The 18,484-nt window shown below is 40.5% G+C and overlaps 1 protein-coding gene across 1 annotated transcript in view; it reads right to left on the bottom strand.

The window, feature by feature from the left end:
• Positions 1-13,710, bottom strand: part of nalf1a (NALCN channel auxiliary factor 1a) — a 79,187-nt gene extending 65,477 nt beyond the window's left edge. Inside the window, exon 1 of the mRNA XM_026931620.3 lies at positions 12,383-13,710. Coding sequence (XP_026787421.1) covers positions 12,383-13,003 — 621 coding nt within the window. The 5' untranslated portion in view covers positions 13,004-13,710. The remainder of the gene's footprint in view (positions 1-12,382) is intronic.
• Between the last annotated feature and the right edge of the window lie 4,774 nt (positions 13,711-18,484).

Consider the following 18,484-nt stretch of genomic DNA (forward strand, 5'->3'; position numbering starts at 1 on the left):
CAAACCGACCATCATCGCCACTGGGGATGTGATTACCATCATTAACACCACTTACTGGACAAGTTATAGACAGGTGAATTAGCTTTAGCTCAAACTATGTTTCCTTCCCTCTCTCTCTCTGTCTCTCTCTCTCTCTCTTTCATACCTCTTTACCACACACTCTGAGCTCTGTGCTTTAGGTTACTTATTGCACACCAGACTAAGAAGAACCAAAGCAGCTAATTTTTATAGCAAAATAAAGTCTCATATTGAAAAATTTACATTTTAAATTTTAAATACATTTGAAAATCTGAGAAATTTTAGTCATTTCACTTAAATTACAGGTATACAGCTTTTCCTGAAGAACTGTGCAGTTGAGCTTCAGCTGTGTTTACCTGCTTTGTGGTGATGCCTAGCTGCACATACTTTTACAAGACTTTTGCAGAGGTCATCAACTGGCAGACCACAGTCCTGATGTGAACCCAGCAAAGTATTTCAGCTGACTGAAGCGAGCACTTGAAAATACTGTAGCAGAGCAGATAAACAGAAGAAAAGAAACTGAACATAGTTCAGCAACTCTAGAGTTCTAATCATGAACCGGATTCTGTATTCTGATCCTGTGTTGTGGCTTGTTTCAGCCAATCACATGCATTTATTTAGCTGAAGGCAACTCATCGGACCAGAGAATAGCTACAGGGCTAGAGACATTGGTCAGAAGGGGGTGAGATTTCACAGACTTTTGTCGATTTTATTTTAGGTTCTAGTCTGATTGGTGAACTGGCGACAAAAAAGTAGACAACAAAGAAAGACAGAATGTTTAAAGATGAACCGACAGAGAAAGAACATCAGATTAGTAAGCAAGTAAGGTCCATTCTTGCATAATTGGTACTTTAAACTGTGTTTTTCCATTCCAGTCTATATATATATGTGTGTGTATATGTATATATATATATATATATATATATATATATATATATATATATAGGTAGATAGATAGATAGATACACATTAAAACCCCCTGCCTAATATTGTATAGGCCCCTTTGTGCTGCCAAATACTACATATATATAAAAGAAAGTGTTATATGTAAGAAATATGTAAGAAAGTGTCACTACGTATGGCACACATACATATGCAACAGATTTTCGAGTCAGCTCTTCAGTGTATTTGCCCATAGCTATGCTGTGGTTGGATGACTGTGCAGTTAGGAATATGAGTAACCTTGTTAAACAGTGTGGAATGAATGTAAGGTGTGAAATATTTCTTTACCCAAGAAGTGAGTCTCCTGCTGAATGCCTGGCAGCTAGTGAAATATCTCTAGACGTAAAAGCTGCACTAGAAGCTTGTAATACAGTAACCCTGTTAAATATTAGGCACATTGTTTGATTAAAAAGATTCTTTTCACATTTTCCTAGAAGATCTGTACACCCGAGGCTTAATTGTACATTCACGATGCAGTGATTTTCATTACCTTCTATTATTCTTTCACTCCTTTCTAGTTTGGCTTTTAAGAATTAAAATGATGTTGAAGATATCTAAATTGTCTCAATAATTAATTAAATCAGTCCCTCAAATCCCCATTATTTGTGGTTGTTCAACCTGATTTAATGTGAATTTACTGTATATTATGGGTGTGAACTTTATGTTTGACCATGCCATCTATTTGGATTATATTTTCTATATGATTTTGAATTTAATTTGTTTCACATATCCTTTTTGTTCCAGAAAATTCCTTCAAATGTGTTACAACAAATCTTTAGAACTTTTCATTCATTTGAACATTGCTTATTTCCTTGTTTCTCATCAGAGTAAATCTACTTGAGTTTTAAATGCTTCAGAGGATTACCTTTCCTGTAGGAATTAACGCGTTACTAGAATTTTGAGCACTTCCTATGGTCAGTACATTGTAAAAGCTGAAATCTACCAAAATCTCAAAACAACAAAATAAGGTATGTCATTCACACAGGCTGGGATTCACTGCAAATTTGACTGCTAAACCCTGGTGTGTCATGCTCCTTTGTTGGCTGCGGGAGAAGGTGACTTAAGATTGACGTCAAACTCACCGTGGCTGATTAATTTTCTGTACTCAAGCCTGTTTTAATGCACAGGCTTACCAGGGTTTAAGTGTCTGTGCTCCACAAAGGGGCTCAAGATGAGAATTTGAGCAAAATCACTGCCTGTCTGTAAGTACTGCTAGTTGGTGTCTTTCTGATTGCCTTGAGCTAAGAATGGAGGTGTCTTAAAGAGGACAGGGGAGGGGTGTATGTATGCTGTCTGTCTATCATGTGCACCAAAAGTGCTAATGATCAAGCTCAAAATAGCTAACTTACCCAATAAATCCAAAAGGCACAGCCTGTCCACTACACCACAGAAGAGTAGACTACAAAAATGGGAAGACATTGAATATTTATCTTCATTAAATACTTTATGCTGTCAGGGTGACCATGGTACTGGAGCCTATCCTAGGTGCACTGCATAAACACACTGGATTGGACACCATTCAGGGTTTTATCCCATTTTATATCTTATTTTGAGCTTAATTTAGGCTCAACAATCTTTGTAAGGAAGCATGATATGGAATGATCTATTAGAAATATTCCTGCTGGTACTTTCCTTCAAGCTGTGTTCACAAGACTGCCTAAGCCCTTCCTGATGAATGGCATAAACATTCATAAACATACGTCTTATACCAACAGGCATCACCTGTCATAAAAACCGCATTTGTCAATTTTGATGTCAAGTTGATATAACACCTACAGACAGGTGAAAAATAAAAAAAAAAAAACATGAAGTGTCTTAGTAAGGTGTTAGGCCATCACGAGCTGCCAGAACAACTTCAATACACCTTGGCTTATTCTTTAAATCATATACACCATATGAATCTGCAATGATTGACAGTTCCCTGGGTGTTTTGATCTTTTATCTTAATATTAATATTGGTCACTGCTAAAACCTTCACACTATGTCACAGTGTTATATAGTAGGGTTGTACGTTGATATTGCCATGATAAGTACAGGAGACGCTGCAGAGCAATTTTATGAAATGCTCACCCTTTTTTATAATTTTTTGATTAATCTCAGTTGGCAAGCTACATCAAAATATCACCATTATGTGAATAAGTACACTTACTTATCAGTTTTTATAACGTTCTAACATAAGCCTGGAAAGTGTCAACTTCATGTTAACAAAAATGTCAGCTGACTCTGGTGTTCAGATGAATGAAATGCTGATGCCCATAGGAATAAGCCTTTAAAGATGTTTATGTAGGTTTGTCAGTTGTCATGCAGGGCTTATGTAGGTGTCATGTAGTCTTATGAACACTACCTTCACAAACTGTACTGATGTTTAGCATAGGGTTAATTAAATGAGGCAATCAGTAGTGAACGCTTTTTCTTTTTATTTTTTTTAATCCATCAAATTTACAGCAAGGTGTTAGAATTTTAGTCACATGGTCAGGTACAGGGATGCCTTGGAAACTATTTGGCCATAATGTCATAATGCGGGCCAGGCTCGTACTGTCTCCTTGGTGACACGCGCTCAAAGGAAATGCTATCCCATACCATGGAGTGCCGACCTTCATCTTCAGCTAATGAAATAATGCAACTTGCACTCAGTAGCAGGGGATCAATTTATGTGTTGTGTCAAATCATCTGGGTCCATTTTTTAATGTCTGGTAGCAGTAAGCCAAGGTGGTTAAGGTTAAAAGACAAGTCAAGTCGCCTTGACATACTGCTTCATGTCTTGCTTCAATGGTAAATAATGCATGTGGCAGTGTTTATGTCATTCTGCATTGGTGTAAGTAAGTGTGTCTACCTGTCTCCACTGACATCTGAGTGTGTACGTGTTTGTTGCAGATCCTCTCTGCAGCAGCAGTCAGGCTCTGGGATATTGACCTTGGTGTGCCTGTGTGTTCCTCACTGGAAGGCTGCTGCAGCCCATGGCGCCGTTTTTTTTTTCTTTTCTTTTCTTTTTTTTTTTTATGAATGAGCAAACATGCTCTGCATTTTAATGCTGCCACAGAGACCTGACCCGGCACAGAGCTCCTCCTCCTCATGAGGTAGTCTGCAGCTTTGTCTTAATGAAGAGACAGGCGGAGGACTGTGACATGGCCCACCCCCTCATGCACAACCCATCCAATCAGCATGTCAGCCTATAATAAAGGTGTTAATGGCATGAGCGTATCTAGAAACTGGAGCACATGTGTATGGCTTCTTTATGCAAAAAAAAAAAAAAAAAAAAAAAAATCAGTGCACCTGCTATGTGTCATGTGCAGACACACATGTAGTGTCATCCCTATGGCTACAGCTATTGTAATTATGAATATCATTACAATTACATCAGTCTTGATGGATTCAATAGCGTTAGAACAAGCGCAAATTCTAAATCACAGAGATTGTTTGGTTTATTTAAAGAGTATAATGTGTCTATATGACCTCTTTATGTAAAAAAAAATAATAATAATAAAAAATCACTGTACCAGCTGTCATACCCAAGTTCACATTTAAGGCACAGTATAAAATTTGCATATGGCTACTATTGTCACAAGTGAATACAATAATTACTACAACCACTATTTTAGCCGCTAAAACACCAACAACACCTATATCTGTTACATTTAGTAACAACTACTACATTTTATTAGTGTAATGTAAGCAGTAGTGTGCATAACCATGCTCATTACTGCAGTAATGTTTTGAAGTATTATCATATCGTCCTATAAGGCAGAGATCATTTATGATACAATCGTCAATATAACCATTGTTCAAGTTCTTTATGAACTCTATGAGCTCTCGATTTAGTCATTGGGAGACAACAACAACCCTTTCCCAAACCCGCCCAGTTAAGCTGGATGCAGTGTGCATCATTAGAATGATTAAAAGGTCATCAGATTGTACTACCACTCTATTGTTTGTCAGTTATTCAGTATAGTTGCTGAATTTTCCTTCATTTTAATACAAATTCTAGCCAACACAGGCATTCTCTCTGGATCCACCAAACATCCCATGCATGTCACCTCACTTGTTTCAACAGCTTGTTCCCCATTACATGTCATTACATGTCTTGCACAAATGCAAGGTTCTTCTGAATTGATTAACAAAAAGTAAAAAGCTTAGTTGTTTATATAATTATCAAGTTATTTATTGAGTGCCGGCTCCATGTTCTCCATGCTCTGATTGGTTAGCTTTTTTTCGTTGCCATTATTTCTTTATTTTGTCTAATGTATGAGTTTTACGAGTACATTTTCAATTGTATGCACCCCTAACCCACCTTTTTTTTTTCTTTTTGGTTCGTTCATTTATATGCATTGTGAAACGAAACCTAACTGTAATAGCAAACAAACCAGAACGATCAATTTTGCTCTAATTCAGACTCGGACTAATGGGTGTGAAAGCACCTTTATATGTAACATTTTCACCTGTCACCTGATTTATTTGGGTTCAAATGTTAGCTTTGTTTCATAAAAATGTTTTTTGTTAATGAAACCTGTGCTACTGAAGATTAAGCAGTTGACATCTGATGATAAACTATGACATCATCTCTAAAAATATGGCTCCTTTTAACATTAGAAACATCCAAGAAGACAATAGGTAAACTGTATTCCAAGCCAGTTCGGGTTAATGTGGCTTTGCAGGGTCTATCTGAATTATTGAGTGCTGGTGTCTCATGACAGCTTCATCCCAGTATGTTTGATGAGCCTGAGGCTTTTACTGCAAAGCCTTAATATGAAACCTCAACAAAATGATGTAATGTTTGACTGCAAGCACAGTAAACATTGGGCATAGAAAGCATTTACCCGTCCTCAAGATGGAAAATAGCACAAGATTCTTTTGCTGAGGCTCAATCATGTAGTGCAGGATTGTAATGGGATTCTGACTTAAGCAAGAGCATAGCTATGCAAAACTGAGGATATATTGCATGATAACATGAGTCAATATGATTTATACAATACTTTTATCCTTTAATGGCTGTATGCTTGGATTTTATTTGGCCTAATTTGTTAGTCACTTTGGATAAAAGCATCTGACAGCTGAATAAGTGTAAATGTATTTCTTATTTCTGCCACTCTGAATCACTTGAATTTGTAGTTCAGAACCTGCTCTGCACTTTATATAATAGCTGGTGTGGATGCCATGGTAAGGACACAGTTATGTAAAGTCTTGGCATTATTAGATTATAGCTCAGGCCAAGGTTCGGTCCGTAAGTTGTTGTTTTTTTTTTAAATCACACTGGTGTAGCCTTTGGATGAACATGTTGTGTCATCTTCTGAAAAGACTTAAAATGCCTTAAATTCAAATAACAAGATGAGAGATGGAGAACAAATTAAAAAAAAAAAAAGAAGAAGGAAAAGAAACAATACAAAATGATTAAACACATAAAATGTTTATACAGACCTATCATAAGGGGAGTTTTCCAACTTTAACTTTTCAGAGATTTTAGACAACCTAAAATTACCTTACCTTAGACTATAAGAATTACTAGAATACTGAGGCTCCACTTAGGGCAATTTCAAGTTATGAGTTGTTTAAAGAGTGGCACAGTAGTGTAGCAGGTAGCATTGCTGCCTCACAGCTCCAAGGCTCGATCCTGAGTTTGGGTTACTGTCTGTGTGGGGTTTCTGTGCAGGTTCTCCTCATGTCCACATGGACTTCCTTCAGGTTCTCCAGGTTTCTCCCACTTCCCAAAAACATGCCAGCAGCTGCGTTAACTGCTAAGTTTACCATAGGTGTGAATGAGTGTGTGGCTGTGTGTGCACGGTGCCCTGCAATGGACTGGCATTCCACCCAGGGTATAATCATGCCTAGTGTTCCTGGGGTTCCTGGGATGGGCTTCGGACCCACCATGGATATCTGATACAAAGGCAGAAGAAAAATTTGCAGCCCAATTTGATAGAAAGCATCCTGACTTGAGACATGCATATGTGGAGCTCTTCAAGAAAGTATTGGCAATGTCAGAGAAACCCTAAAAGTCAAGGTGTTAGCTAAAAATGGCACACCATTAAGTGAAAACATGTCTGTCTGTATCCTCTGCTCATTCTCTGAGTTTTTTTTTTCCCCTGTAAGCAGTTGCTCCTGGTGGAGTGCACGTTCAAGTGTCTGTTCCCTATTTTTAACCCCCTACCCAGCTACAGCAAGCAAACACACACACACACACAAACACACGCAAACACACAAAGCGACAGTTCCTGCCAGTAGCTAGTCATGGAGCTGAGACAGTGGCAGATTAAATCAACCTGAGGGCTGATCCGCTGTCACAGTGATTACCCATTCTCTCTGTATCTCTCTTTCTCGCTCTCTTTCTCTGTCGTTCGCTTAATCACAGCTGTGACTGGCTATCTCCTGCAGCTTCCTGCCAGAAGCTCAGATTGACTCCTGCCACCTTCATCCATATCACCGACTCTATTGAAATTCATTCAACAGGAATGTTGTACAAGTGTGTGGAAAATGAACTTGGCATTTTTGCCATTACTTGAGGAAACAACATGATAAGAAGCAACACCCCTACTGTTCACCTTGATGAACTCACCTTGGTGTTCTCCAACACCAAACACATCGAGGGGTGGTATTTACCATCAGTGTCAATATCAAGATCTTCATAAATGCTGATAGTTATTCTTTAACATCTATGTCCTACGTTTACGCTTTTAGTTACTGTCATTAACTGAATTCTACATAACATACTGCTGACATTTAGCGCTGTGTTATACATTCTCAGGAAAAAAGGGCTACCAGAGTGTACCTTTCCTTGTGCTGTTACTCTGTATATTTCCTTACAAATGTGGGCATAGCACATACCTTTTAAAAAAGATTTAAAGTAGATAATTTGACCATAATTACCTTTCAGAATAAAGTCTTTAACTATATGCACCTTTCTAGGTAAAAGATACATACTTTACTAAAGCTAGAGGGTACCACCCAACTGACAAGGAATTGTACAGATAAGACAACTAAGAAACTCAAAATATCCAACATCCCACTGAAAAAAATACAGTGAAATGCAACCAGTAACAATTTGTGGAATTCAGCAACAAAATGTTCATTAAGGCAGGATGGCAAAATGCAAGAAGAAATTTAATATTTATGGCCTTTAATGTTTATTCTGACCTTAAAAAAAGGCATTACCTTATGAAGAAAGCACTGTTGTTTAATATCGCTGCACATTTCCACAATAATGTAAACCATTTTTCTTTGGATATCAATGAGTAGTACCATTTCTCCTGTCATGTTTATTGTTTTGTGGTCAGAAATGGAAAACATTCATTATACACCTTTTTTTGGAAAGTAGCTGACTGGTTCGGTTAAAACTCAGCTTCTAACTGGGGTAATGCCGGACTGGATCCGAGTCATGAAATAATATAAAATATGGCAAGGTTTTCCAGTGGAATGCTGAACTGTCCTTTTAAAATGGCCTAAGGCATGTCAAAATGCCATGTCTTGGCAAAACAATTGTGTGGGCCCTATAGGAAATTGAGAACTGTGGTCTGACCACCAGTTTATGACTGTTTATCAAGAGGCTTTCATGTCTCTCCATTTACACAGCACAGCATTACACAAAAGTTAAAATTCTATCTGGTTGGAAAGATTAGCCTAGGCCTATCTATTCTCATGGTGTTGGAACAAAAGTTTGAGACTGTCGTATTTGTGTTTGGATGTTTCAGTAACAGGCAGCTCTATGTGATGGCATTGAGCATATCTAGCGTAACTCATCCACATGAGCACACAGCCCTGAATCCATAGAAACATTCAGAAAAATAGCTTATATTTAGTAAAACCTTAGTATTTGGCTTACAATGGTTATAAAAAAGGTTTTTGTGATGTAAAAAAAAAAATGAAACCGAGATAAATCATGTCAGAACTTTTTTCCAATATCAGTGTGAAATTACAACATATAAAAATTAAGTGAAAAACAATCAAAAATATTTTAGGGAAAAATATGAAAAATAAAAAAGTTGCATAAGTGGTTGCATAAGTGTGCACAGAATTTTATAACTGGGGATGTGGCTGTGTTCAGAATGAACCAATCATATTCAATCTCATGTTCAAAAGTAATTATCATACAACTGTTATCAATGAAATTATTCTGATTAACCCCAAATAAAGACCAGCTGTTTCTGTAGGATTTTCTTCACATCTTCTTGGTTTCATCTCACTGCTGAAGCCATGGTCCACAAAGAGCTTACAAAGCCAGTATGATATCTCACTTGTTGAAAGATACCAACCAGGAGAGGGGTATAAAAGAATTTCCAAAACATTAGATGTACCATGGAACACTGTGAAGGCCACGAGCAACAAGTGGAGAAAATGGGGTACCACAGTAACCAAGAACAAGAAATTCCTCCAAAATTTACAAAAGTACAAGACAAAAACTTACCAGGGAGACTGCCAAGAGAGCAACAGCAACAGTAAAGGAGCTACAGGAATACTGACAAGTACTGATTTCTCTCTGCATGTGACAACAATCTCTCATATTCTTCACATGTCTGGGCTATGGGGCAGGGTGGCTAGACAGAAGCCCTTTCTCACAAAAAACATCCAAGCCCAACTACATCACCCCAAACAATGAGGCAAAATGTATTATCGTCTGATGAGACTAATTCCAAAAGGTATGTTTGGTGCAAAAAAAAGCACTTCACCAAAAGAACACCATACCCACAGTGAAGCATGGTGGTGGAAGCATCTGCTTTAGGGCTGATTTTCTTCAGCCAGAACTGGGCCTTTTAACAAGGTGGAGGGAATCATGAATAGTGACAAATACCAGCCAATTTTAGTGCAAAACCTTCAGGTGTCTGCTAGTAAGCTGAAGATGAAAAGGAATTTCACCTTTCAGCACGACAATGACCCAAAGCATACATCCAAATCAACAAAGGAATGGCTTAACCAAAAGAAGATCAATGTTTTGAGTGACCTATCCAGAGCCCAGACCTGAATCCAACTAAAAATCTGTGGGGTGACCTGAAGCTGGCTGTGCACAGGAGATGTCCTTACAATTTGATGGCTCTAGAATGTTTTCACAAGAAAGAATGGGAAAATATTGTGAAGTCAAGATGTGCCATGCTGATAAGACTCTTAACTAAAAAGACTGAGTGGTGGAATAAAATCAAAAGGTGCTTCAACAAAGTATTAGTTTAGGGGTGCACACACTTATGCAACTAGGTTATTGTAAGTTTTTTTATTTTGCCTTTGTTCCCTAAAAACATTTTTGATTGTTTTTCACTTTATTTGTATACTTTACAATTTCACATTAAAGATGGGAAAAGATCTGACATGATTTATCTTAGTTTCATTCTTTTACTTCACAGAAACCTGCCATTTTAACGGGGCTGTTTAGACCTTTTATATCCGCTCTAATAGAACGAGCCATCCATGTTTCCCTTGTAAACCTTGTAATATGCACAATATGTTTTTTTGTAACGCACAGCATCCTGCATTCATTCATCTTCATTAACTGCTTTATCGTGGGCAGGGCTACAGTGGATCCAGAGCCTATATGAGGAACACACGGTATGAGGTAAGGTGGGAATACACCCCAGATGGGATGCCAGTCCATCAACATCCAGCATGCCAAGAGAAAATCTTATTCTGTTTTGCATACTCTGAAAAAATCTAATGGTTTCAGGCAGCCACAAGAGACCTCATGCATGAGAAAGCTTGGCATGCAATCAGTGTTCCGATTTATCCCAAAGGTGTTCAGTGGGGATGAGGTCAGGGCTCTGTGCAGGCTACTCGAGTTCTTCCATTCCAAACTTGGCAAACCATGACTTCAAGGCTCTCGCTTTGTGCACAGGGGCATTGTCATGCTGGAACAGGTTTGAGCCCCTTAGGTCTACTGAAGTGAAATCATAATGCGACAGCATACAAAGACATTCTAGACAATTATGTGCTTACAAGTTTGGAGCAACAGTTTGGGGAAGAACCACATATGGGTGCAATAGTCAGGAATCCACATTCTTTTGGCCATATAGTGTAATTATTAATGCTGATAATCAATGCTATTAATAATCCTAAATCTAACCCTAACCTTAACCTCAGTAACTAAAAGGAAACATTTTGGCTCTTAGTTTTTTTTTGTTTCTTTTAACATTTTTTCTTCATGGGGACCAGCCAAATGGTCAAAACTGTCAAAATATTCCTGTCCTTGTGGGGACATGTGGTCCGTTCCCCCCCAGAATGTAGAAACATGCCAACACGCACACACTCTCTCACACATACGCCAAGGCCGTTTTGTTTTCATTAAAAGGCGACACTACTTCTAGAGCTAGGATGATAGCCTACAATTAGACTAAGCTAAGTTGTTGCTATTAAGCTAATGATGTCTTAAATCTCGAGCTGATAGTAAACATAGATTAAATGTTCACGCTCCATCATACGCACACATGCTATCGTGTAATGTCAGAGTTTTCAGCACCATGGACAGTGAATCTCTGGCGCGCTCTCTCTCTCTCTCTCTCTCTCTCTCTCTCTCACTCACTCCACACACACACACACACACACACACACAATTGCCCAAGAATTTCTTCCTCATCAAACGGTCCAATGACAGAGTGCAACACGTCAGTCACTCATTCAGCAGTTTACCTGCTTCATTTACAAGGCGCCTCGCGCTGCGTCTCTCAGTAGCAGTAAATGTTTGACTATTAGTACTGACACTCAGCAACAACAACAACGAGAACACAGCACGATTGTTCCTTTACCAGCGCAGCCATCTTCGGCCTCGGGTTCTGCCTCAGCGCTTATAGTGACACTGTTAGCTATTTAACCTTAACGCTGAGTTTTATGTGCGGTTAAGAGGCGCGCGCGTGGGGTGAGTGATGTGCAAACAAAGGCCAAATGCGGAGGGGAAGCTCTTCTAGCAGATTAGCCGCGGGGAAGCACCGGTGCCCTATTTAGTGTTATTGAAATGTACTCAAACGTGGAGTGTTGCGGATGTGAGCGAACACCTGGCGTGTAAAAAAAAAAAAAAAACGCACAGGCTGGAAGAGAGCGCACGCACGCACACGCACACTCACGCACACACGCACACACACACTGACTAAATGATCTGCTTTGAAGCTGCTGGTGCACTGACACAGTAACCTTGTCCAGCTGCAACCTGATGCGCAAGAACATTGTGTTGCTGCCCTGCTATGTGCACTGTGAATGCAACAGGCAAAGAGAACTAAAAGAGAAAAATGCTCGGTGCAGGGTAGGCCTGTACAGTATGCAGCTCTTCTTTTAGCCTGAAATGAAGCAGATATTACGCATAGACACACCACATTAGTGCACTGGTTTAGAAAAGCAAATCATTATCACCGGTACTTTTTTGCCCACCAAAAGGCGCCCCGATGAAACCGTCGTCAGTTACCATGACGACCAGAAGAAAACCCGACTAAAAACGAAGAAATTGTACCATGCGCGGCCCCCCTACCTTACACTCATCCATGCACGTTCGCACCGAGTACGCGTCCGTCTCGTAGCGCTCGGTCATGCTCTCGAACTCCTCGTATTTCTCCTGAGCGTGCAGGTCATAGCGCTGGTACGCCTGCACGCACAGGCTACACCTGGACGGGTCGCCGCTCGCGAGCGCATCCACGCTGCAGTTCAAGTTGTCCGGGTTCGTCAAGCCGTACAGCAAATCCATTAGCGAGTAGGCGTTGCAAAACGAGAGGTGCAAGTCACCCGGGTTCACGTCTGACCCCGAGAGGCCCGCACACAGGTGGTCCGCGTCGGCGAACGTGAAGCAGCTCCTAGACGCGCCGCCCGCGCGGCACGTTTCCAGTCTCCACTCCGGTTGACTAGTGTTTCCAACGGAAATGGCGTCTAGAGCGATCCTGGCCGGCTCCTCGTCTCGGCTCTTGGTGAGCTTGGCCTCGGCGCAGAAGCGCGGCCGGTCAGAGAGCAGCGCGGCAAAGACGACGAGCGACGCCAAGGAGAGCCGCCATCGCTGCGCCCGCTCGGAGTCTGCGGACTGCTGCTCGTTCTCGCGCGGTGCAAGCCGGTGCGTTAAGCCGTCATCTCTCTGCCGAGGCTTGCGAGCGCCGCTGGTCATATTTCGGACAAGCGCAGCACCGGCCGACTCCACCGTGGCGGCTTCTTTTCTGCCACTATGGTCATTTGACGTTGAGGTCCGCCTCGCGCGTCCGTTTTTCCCCCTTTCGATACCTTCACTTCCCCTCCGTGACACTGAACGGCGGCTTCCCTCCGCGATGATCTGCGATAATCAGTTAGTCCATTTGGGGGACGATGGGATTATTATTACTGCGTGCATCGTCGAAGGCCCGCTCGAGAGGGCGAGAAAGAACAAGAAGTAGAAGAAGAAGAAGAGGCGGTCGCGTGCGCAGCAACATGGTCTCCTCGTTCTTCGTTGTTCGTCACGCGCTCCGCTCTCGCGCTTGGCGCAGAGCCGCCGCGGTGCGCTCGGGCCGCTGGCTCCGGTTCCGGGGTTTCTGGCTGGAAGCGCAGGGACTCGATCCGGCGCTTCCGCGTCTGCACGAGGTGGCCTCTTCCCCCTCGACGTCCGCCGCGCTCATCTTGCTCTGACGTTTACGTCGCGCGCCGCCGTCGCCGCGCGCTTCCGAATGCTTCTAGAGAGCGCGAGCGTTTTACGTCATCCGCAGCGCTTTGAGCTGGCACGAGACACAGCTGAAAAACCGGGCGTCGAATTAACACATCTGCAGGGTTGAATTAACACCTTAGCGTTTGTATGAGTACAGGCAGACCCAAAAGATCACTGTAAGGGTTCGTTCAACACTTAAGGAACATTCAACACTGTAGGTGTTCATTCATCACTAGGTATACATGCAGCATTGTAGGTGTTTATTCAGCACTGTAGGTGTTCATTCAACACTGTAGGTGTTCATTCAACACTGTAGATGTTCATCGAGCACTTTCAGTGTTTATTCAACAATGTACATGTTCATTAAACACTGTAGGTGTTCATTCAGCACTGTAGGTGTTCATCGAGCACTTTCAGTGTTTATTCAACAATGTACATGTTCATTAAACACTGTAGGTGTTCAGTCAACACTGTAGGTGTTTATTCAACAATGAACATGTTCATTATACACTGTAGGAGTTTATTCAACAAAGTAGGTGTTGATTCAGCACTGTAGGTGTTCATTCAACACTGTAGGTGTTTAGTCAACAATGTACATGTTCATTCAGCACTGTAGGTGTTCATTCAGCACTGTAGGTGTTCATTCAGCACTGTAGGTGTTTAGTCAACAATGTACATGTTCATTACACACTGTAGGAGTTTATTCAACAAAGTAGGTGTTCATTCAACACTACTGATGTTCATTCAGCACTTTAGGTGTTCATTCAACACTGTAGGTGTTTATTCAGCACTTTAGGAGTTCATTCAACACTGGACGTGTTCATTCAACACTGCACATGTTCATTCAACACTGTAGTGCTCATACCTCCTAACAAGAAAAACACAAGCTCTTTACTATGGCCTTTCGATGATTACATCTACATTTCTGAACAAAGTTATCAATGTTGAACTACTGACTATGGTGAATTAGCACCTACAGTACTGAATTAACTACTATAGAGTATATAACTCCAACACTGTGGGTGTTGACTCAGTGTTCTAAGAATTCACTTAACACTGCATGATTTCAACAGTATTTTGTCCTGGAAGCAAACTACTTGAAGCAAAATAACATGATGAATTCATTCATCTTGAGTAATCACTTTATCCTGGGCAGTGTCCTGGTGGATCCAGTGGGGGTGAGGCGGGAATACATGCTGGAAGGGACACCATGCATACACTCATTAATACACACACACACACACACGCACACACACACACACACACACACACGCTGACCCAAGAATTTCTTCCTTATCGAATGGTCCAATGACACAGTGCAACGTGTCAGCCACTCATTCAGCAGTTTACCTACTTCATTTAAAAGGTGCCTTGCGCTGCGTCTCTCAGTAACAGTAAATGTTTGACTATTAGTACTGACACTCAGCAACAACAACGAGAACACAGCACGATTGTTCCCTTATCAGCACATAGCAATTCACCAGCCTGCATGTTTTTGGGAGGTGGGAGGAAACCAGAGAACCCGAGGGAACCCTCATGTTCAGAGGAAGAACGTGCAAAAATCCAACCTTTTGTTTTTTGCACTATTCTGTGTGAACTCTGGAGAGTGTTGGAGATTGCAGGAGATCGACAGTTTCTGAAATACTCAAATCAATCACCAACTCATCAATCACCAACAACCATGCCACAGTTAGAGTCACTGAGATCACATTTTTACACTTTCTGATCTTTGATGTAAACATTAACTGAAGCTCTTGACCTGTATTTGCCTGATTTTATGCACTGCACTGCTGCCACATTATTGGTGAACTGGATAATTGCAGGGGTGCTGATGTTCCTATTAAAGTGGCTGGTTAGTGTATATGCATGCACAGCAGAGGGTAATGGTGTTTAGATTGTGCCTAAGCATAAATGTTTAAATGCCCTCAGAACAGCTGAGGCATTTCTTGAGAAATCTCTAGAGAGAATGAAGGTGGGTAATTCATTCCAGCATTGCAAAACCTTAATCATCTGCAGTATATATAAGACCTTGTGTACTCAAGTACACAAGATAAATATTTGAGTAAATATGTAAATATACATAGAATTGACCTAATCCTTGACTGATAAGATTTTACTTTTGCATTTAAAAGTTATTTTATTATGTAATTACACTGTATATAAGAAAGCCTACTCTGTCACACAAAGTCTTAGGAAGGTCGAGCCAAAGCACTGGGCAGATACTCTGCTGTGAGTTCCTGTTTTTCTATTTTGTCTCACAGTGGACAGCCATATGGTATAGTGTGAACCTTCTCTCACATTCACAGTGCACACACTCACACAGACACACCTGCACACACACATATACTGTGTTTTGACCTGAAGCCTGACACATGAGAGGTGGGTAATCAACAGCATATGTGTCCTTTGCTCAGATGTCTTTTGCCAAATCTCAGCATATTAACAGCTTGAAGCGTGTTTGCCTATGAAAAAACCTTAACTAGTAAAATGATCACACCCTTTAAATTGAATTATATATACAGTACAATAAATTACACTGTAGTTATATTCTTGCTGATAGAAATTAGGCTAGTTCGATTACAGAAGAACTAAGCACATTAATTGATTTAAGCAATTAGAGCTAAAATGATAAACCCAAGATCTTAATATTCAGTAATTCGTTAATTTTCAGTAACTGCTTTATCCTGATCAGGACTGAGGTGAATCCAGAGCCTATCCCAGGAACACTGGGAAAACGCCTGGCATGGGACACCAGTCTAATGCAAGGCACCATGCATATACACATTTGCACAATCCTTCACACTTAGGGACAATTTAGAGTATCAGATCTACCTACTGGCATGTTTTGGGAGGTAGGAGAGAAGCAAAGAACCCAGAGGAAACCAACATGGATATGGGAGAGCATATAAAACTCCACACAAACAGTAACCAGAGATCTACCATCTAAACATGAAGATTATAAAGATTATTCTGAACTGCATTTTCTTTATCCATTCCAGAATCAATTGAATTTGTACCATTCATGATGACAGCAGGAAAAAGGCTTGACATACAGCATTCACTAGCTGTCTGACTGGTTGACTAACGGTGGTACAGTATGTGCAAGTGGTACTATACTATTACCTTCAAAAAGGACATAAAGGACAATTATGAAAGAGAGTGCTGTTCAATCATTTCAATTCAATTTTTACAATACATGCATAATGACTGTGGAGAAGCTGAGCCTAATGGTACTGAACACTTCCCTATATAACCGGATCCTTACAGGGAGACCTCAGTTAGTCAGAATTGGCAACACCTCTTGCAGCACCACCATGATCACCGGTGTCCCCCAAAGCCGAGTATTCGGTCCACCGCTTTTTGTGTTCCGGACACATGACTGTGCTGCTGAGCATAGGTCAAATCACATCATCAAGCTTGCTTTTCCAGAGCACAAGACCCTACAGGAGAAAAAAAAACAAATGAGAAACACAATCAAGGCTTCTTTCAATCTTCTTTCCTGAGGCAAACAGGCTTCTCAGTGCCCCGCTGCCCCTGAAACCTCCACCTATTTCAGCACATGTTACATCCTTATTCTGTTATTTGACAGTTTTCATTATGATATTCAAACTTTTAACAATGCATCTACAAAGCCAGTAGCACTGAGCATGACTCCTCCCACCCTTCTCACAAAAATCTGGCAGAAGTCATTGGAGCATCTGGGTCACAACTTCTAGATTCTGTAATAGGGGTTGCTTAGACTAGTTGGCTAGTTGACTAGCACATTTACTAGTCAGTGCAGTTGGGGTGGTGGGAAAAAAACAACATGGCAGTAAGGAAATGTTGGCAGTCAGTAAAGAAAGCAGGCAAAATGTACTTCGTTAGTCTGAAAATTATTTTTGGATAAAGCCAATTCTATAATCAACTGGGGATTGTGCAAAAACACTACATTGGAAAAATTCTGACATTTTCTTTTGCTTTAATGGTATTATCACATTGATATCACTTTGTATGAAGGATAGTTGTGTTTTTTAATTCCACTCCACCCAATCCTGAGGAAATTCCTCCTACACTTGTTTTTTGTTGTACTTTAAGGCTAAATAAAATTGAAGTAAAATCCTTGCACGGATTGCACGGCATAGTGAATTCCGTCATTATTATTATCAGCGCTGAGTGAGAGAAAGCATTTAAAGCTATGGCTTGCATGTCACTATCTAAAGCCACTCAACTAGTTTGCATGCAATCCAGACTTGCTTTCAGATGCTACAGAGGAGCCTAAAACCTGTTACCTAAAAAAAACACTGAAGCTGGAAGTGTAATTTGTAGCCTATGTATTGCTGTTAATTGAAGTGTGTTTTGACACGTTCATTATTGCTGTTTATTAGCATGTAACTGCACTAATAAAATAGCCTAAAAATAGAGGTGTCTTGAATCAGCTTTTGTTTTAACCATGGAAAAAGACAACTAGTCGAACTACTTTTCTGGTCAACTAGTTAAAATTAATAGTTGTGTACCCCCTCCTCTGTAACAGCCTCTTCCCCATGGCAGTCAAGCTCCTGAACACCCAGCTTAACTCAACTGAGCTAAATGAAACCTAATAAAACCATTACCCAAAATCAAAACCACAGCCAAAACCTGCACTTTATATCTCATATCATCTTATCTTTTTAAGGTCACTGATCATGCCCACCTGAATAAGTCAGAGAATTTTTTACGACTGGCTTGAAATGTCAGTGTGGTTTTTGTTTGGTGTTGATATATATGCATATTGACACTACACACATTGCATACTGTGCACTGTGTATTTATTGTATTTGTATGCTGCACTTTATATAGTCCTTTACGTGTATATATATGACATTTAGACTGAAACTAAAGGATAATCGACAGTATGTCTCTTTTTTTGTACTATTACATAATATACCAGGCATCCTGTGGTTTTAGAAGATCCAAGAGAGTTGCATGACATTTGAGGCAGAGAGAGAGAGAGAGGGA

This window comes from Pangasianodon hypophthalmus, chromosome 26 (assembly GCF_027358585.1).
Source record: "Pangasianodon hypophthalmus isolate fPanHyp1 chromosome 26, fPanHyp1.pri, whole genome shotgun sequence".
Taxonomy (NCBI): Eukaryota; Metazoa; Chordata; class Actinopteri; order Siluriformes; family Pangasiidae; genus Pangasianodon; species Pangasianodon hypophthalmus.